At 39.6% G+C, this 4,807-nt stretch overlaps 1 protein-coding gene across 1 annotated transcript in view; it reads right to left on the bottom strand.

The window, feature by feature from the left end:
- LOC119419929 (tripartite motif-containing protein 2) overlaps positions 1–3,915 on the bottom strand; it is a 47,726-nt gene extending 43,811 nt beyond the window's left edge. Inside the window, exon 1 of the mRNA XM_037687335.1 lies at positions 3,472–3,915. Within this exon, the coding sequence (XP_037543263.1) occupies positions 3,472–3,570 (99 nt within the window). The 5' untranslated portion in view covers positions 3,571–3,915. The remainder of the gene's footprint in view (positions 1–3,471) is intronic.
- Positions 3,916–4,807: the final 892 nt, after the last annotated feature.

The raw sequence follows: 4,807 nt of genomic DNA, 5'->3' as shown, positions 1-4,807 counted from the left end.
CGTGGTCCTGCTGCTCAGAGTGGTGTCTGATTTTAATCTTAAACTGACCACCTCTACTGCATCATCAACAGGAATGCATGTAAAGAGTGATGTGACATCAAAAGAGATCATTGTTTCATCAGTCTCCATGATGACATCCCTCACCTTATCCACAAAGTCCATGGTGTTCTGTATGTGATGTTTTGAGCTGCCAACTAAAGGGATGAGTACAGACGCCAGATATTTGGAAACATTGTAAGAGACAGAGTTAATCATGCTAACAATTGGTCTTAAAGGTACACCTTGTTTGTGAATTTTAGGTAAACCATACAGACTAGGTGTGGCCTCCCCTGGGTACAGTCTCTGGTACAGAAAACGGTCAATAGCCTTGTCATGCTCCAAAATTTTCAGGCAATCTATCAACTTCTTCTTGTAACCACTTCCTAGATCTAGATATTTAAGAGACTGGGCTGAATACAGCACCTCAGACTGAGGAAGTCTTTCGGGTGAGAGATGAAACGTTTCTACATTTTTTGCTTTGTTTTGTTGTTTTTTTTTAATGTCCAGAGGACCAGATTGCACTTTTTTTGGTTTTCCTAAATCTCTTTTCAGAGGTTCATAAGTGGTTAAGTCACTAAGGAGTGTCATAACTTTCTCATGACAGTCTTTCAGGTTCAAAATCACTGTGCACTTTCCTTTGTCATTTTATGTTTCACATATCAGCTTGTGGGCCAGATAAGATGTCAATGAGGGCCAAATTTGGCCCCCAGGCTTTGAGCTTGACACATATGTCTTAGATCGTATTACTGTTTTTCTTTTACGTTTTATAATTTTATAATAGATTATAATCTTCATAGGCTTGAATATGATATTGGAATTATAGGAACAGCTCTAAAATGGTTCAAATAATATCTATCTGATAGATTCCAGTTTGTAAATGTAAATAATACATCTTCTTCATACACGAAAGTTAGTCATGGAGTTCCTCAGGGCTCAGTGCTTGGGCCAATACTCTTTACTTTATATATGCTTCCATTAGGTAAAATTATTAAACAGCATGGGATACATTTTCATTGTTATGCTGATGACACACAATTATATTTGTCCATTAAACCCAATGAATCCAATCAGCTACTTAGACTACAAGCATGTCTTAAAGACATAAAAACCTGGATGACCTTTAATTTTCTCCTTTTGAACACAGACAAGACTGAGGTTTTGGTTTTTGGACCTGAGCACCTTAGGAATGAATGTTTCAGTCTTTCTCCCTCCTTAGATGGCATTAATCTGTCCTCCAGCTCTAATGTTAAAAATCTTGGTGTTATTTTTGATCAGGACATGTCTTTTGTCCCCCACATTAAAAACGTTACTAGAACTGCCTTCTTCCACCTGCATAATGTCACTAACATTAGAAACATCTGATCTAAAGATGATGCAGAAAAACTGCTCCATGCATTTGTCACATCTAGACTGGACTATTGCAATGGTTTATTATCTGGGTGTCCAAATACTTCTTTAAAACGTCTTCAGTTGATCCAAAACACTGCTGCCAACTGGCGTTAGTAGGAGAGATCATATCTCTCCAGTTTTAGCTTCTCTCCATTGGCTCCCTGTCAAATCCAGAATAGAATTCAAAATCTTACTTCTAACCTACAAAGCTCTCAACAACCTGGCTCCATCTTATATTACAGATCTTATTGCTACATATTTTCCAAACAGAGCACTTCGCTCTCAGGCTTCAGGTTTACTTGTGGTTCCTAGAATTTACAAAAACAGAATGGGAGGCAGATCCTTCAGTTATCAGGCTCCTCTCTTGTGGAACCAACTTCCAATCTCTGTCCGTGAGGCTGACACATTATCCAGTTTTAAAACTAGGCTTAAGACTTTCCTTCTTGATAAATCCTATAGTTAGGGTCAGCTTGGGTTTCCTGAGCTGTCCCTTAGTTATGCTGCTATAGGCTTAGACTGCTGGAGGACAGACTGACCACAATTTTCACTCTGCTACTGTCTTTACTTACTCTGCTCAACCTGGTTTGTATTTGTAATTATTTTTTCTATCCTTAACATGTTTTTATCTTTCAGGTACACCTGGACCTATACCTGGACCTACCATTCTGTGTTCGTCTGTCTCTCCTTCCTGTCCTCTCAACCAGCCGGTCAAAGCAGATGGTCTCTTGTCCTGATCCTGGTTCTGCTGGAGGTTTCTTCCTGTTAAAGGGAGTTTTTCTTTCCACTGTCTCCACTGTGCTTGCTCAGGATGGGAGACTGCAACGAAGCCAAGATTCAACTTGTCTGCTGGATTCCTTAGATAGAGAACTTTACTAATTGGCTTTTATGTATGTGAGTGTTTCTGTAAAGTGCCCTGAGACAACTTTATTGTGATTTGGTGCTTTATGAATAAACTGAATTGAATTGAATTTAATAATTTGTTGGATGTAACTGGGAGCCTGTGTACACAATTTTGTTCCACCACATGTGGTGCAAATGACAAATAAAAAAACTCTGTCTCTCTATTAGTTTTCAATTATTACGTACAACATAAAAATAAAAAAAGACCTGAACTATCCAAGCTAGCCTTGTCCGTAGGCTCAAATGGACCAACTGAGGAAAGGAATCAAAGGTTTGAACGTAAGGAGTGAAACAAATGTGAAGGTAAGGTCTTCATTAGAATAATTTGGAAAAGTAAACATTAAGAAACACAAATATCCTCTTTTTACAGTCACATGAAGAAAATTTGACAAGAAATCCTTACATTTCTCCAATTAGTGGATCCCAGATTAGGGGAAAAAGAGGTCAAAGGAAAATAACAGAGTCAAGTCCTTGGTCCTGATACTTGGTGGTTCAGAGAGTTCCACAAGGATCTGGACTTTGACTTAAAAATACATTCAAAAACCTTATTTATGACATAAATCTTAGATCTTATTACCGTTTTTCTTTACAATTTATAATTTTTTTCTTGGATGTAACTGAGACCCTGTGTACACAACTTCATTCCACCACATGTGCCACATGTGACCAACTTTGACTTTGAATTTAAATACAAAAGTTAAATATATTTTGACAATTATAATGGTGAATTGAGTATATGTTGTCAAAGTCAACTTTATTGTCAAAACTGCAATAAGTACAGGACATACACATGATTGAAATTTCATTACTCTCAGACCCCTGGTGCAACAATAACCATTAAACATTAAACATTTAATTGTCTAAAGGAAGACAAGAATTGGTGGAACAAATGTGTCAACTGAAACCTCTGTGGTCCTGCCTTTACTTTGTTTTAGTGCAACAGGAAACAAAAGAGGTCAACAGGTCTGAGGTCTGGACCAGAGCCAGCCAGACCATAAACGATAATAGAAACTTTGTTAAGTTTCTGGGGTTTTGTCCTAATGTATTGGTTCAGGCAGAGCTTGAAATGTCAGCTGTCATCAGTCTCTACTCTCATCGTTCTGCTTGGTGTTCGTAATTACAGTCCTGTGGGTCCCAGCTTACCTTCCCTGCATGTTGGGGACAGGTGTTCTTGCTGGGCGGAACCTCCAGGACGGTGCACTCCTCACTGCTGCTATCTGGGGAGTGTTGGTGTGCCTCCATCTGCGAGCAGCAGCCTGGTGGTGGGGAACCTCCAAACACGTCCCTCGCTCCTCAGCAGCCAGGAGAAGGGGCTCTCTGCTCAGAAAAACAAAGGTTTCCTGCTTTGGTTTGGGTCAGTTCTGTTGAGTAACTCCTGTTTCTGTTCACTCCATCGTAACATCCAGAGGAGGAGGGGAAACCTCCTGCAGCTTGGTGCGCATGTCGGCTCCCAGGAGAGATCTGTCAGAGTCCAAGAAGAACAAAGTCTTCAAACTGATCTCCTGGTTTTGGCTGAATCCAGAGAACAATCGGCTTCTGTTGACACCGTTGAGGTTCCTTCAAGAAAATTTAGTGGGTTTTTGCCCTGGGAGTGGTCAAAAATGGATCCAAAAGGAAAATTGGTCCAATAAAATTCATTATTTCAGTTCAAAAGTGACAATTCTTCTGAAACAACAAAAAGGGAAGAATTCCAGAGGATGTAATCTCTGGTATGACTTGAAGAAAAGCAGATGCTTTGATTCAATTCACTCTGGCTCTGGTTGAGGACGGAATGACTGGGTCCTGCAGAGAGGAGTAAAAACAGAAAATCAATCAACTGAAGCTGCAGTCGTTCATTTAGTAATATTTCCGGAAGACCACATTCATCCATTTTTACTTGACTGTGCCTACAACAACCTTATGTGAATCAGAATGTTGTAATCCTGGATGTGCTTGTGGTACACCAGGTGATGGTTTTAATCCACAGGTTGGACTGAAGAAATTATGGGATCAAAAATTGTTTTGTTCAGCATCTCTTTGATTTGGACCGAAGTTAACTGGGATTCAAGAATCTGTGGTGCCATGAGATGCAGTTCCTGTTCCACCACTCCATGCGGATGCCAACTATTTTCAATGAAAATAAAAATAATTGTTTTTGAGTGTTAATCTTGTTAAATTCTTGTTAAAGTCCTATCATGCACGCTCCTGCGGCTGCCATTTGGCAGCCTATCAATTTTTGGCAAAACACCAGCCCACATTTGAGGGTTCTGCCCACAATTCCGGGTTGTCAGCAGTGAAATGAAAGAAATGCGATGTGTTAGCAGTGACGCATAATAGATGTGACGTATACGGCAAAGAATAGTATTTATAGATTTTTCCACTTTTTTAGACAAATATGGACTGATGTGACTTATAGGGAGGTGTGACATGTACGGCGGAAAATACGGTATATTAAGTCTTTGTATAAATTGTCTATACAGTAGTCCCTCGTTTATTGCGG

Source organism: Nematolebias whitei, chromosome 1 (assembly GCF_014905685.2).
Source record: "Nematolebias whitei isolate Nwh7 chromosome 1, NemWhi1, whole genome shotgun sequence".
Lineage (NCBI taxonomy): Eukaryota > Metazoa > Chordata > Actinopteri > Cyprinodontiformes > Rivulidae > Nematolebias > Nematolebias whitei.
This window is presented reverse-complemented; position numbering and strand designations above follow the sequence as displayed.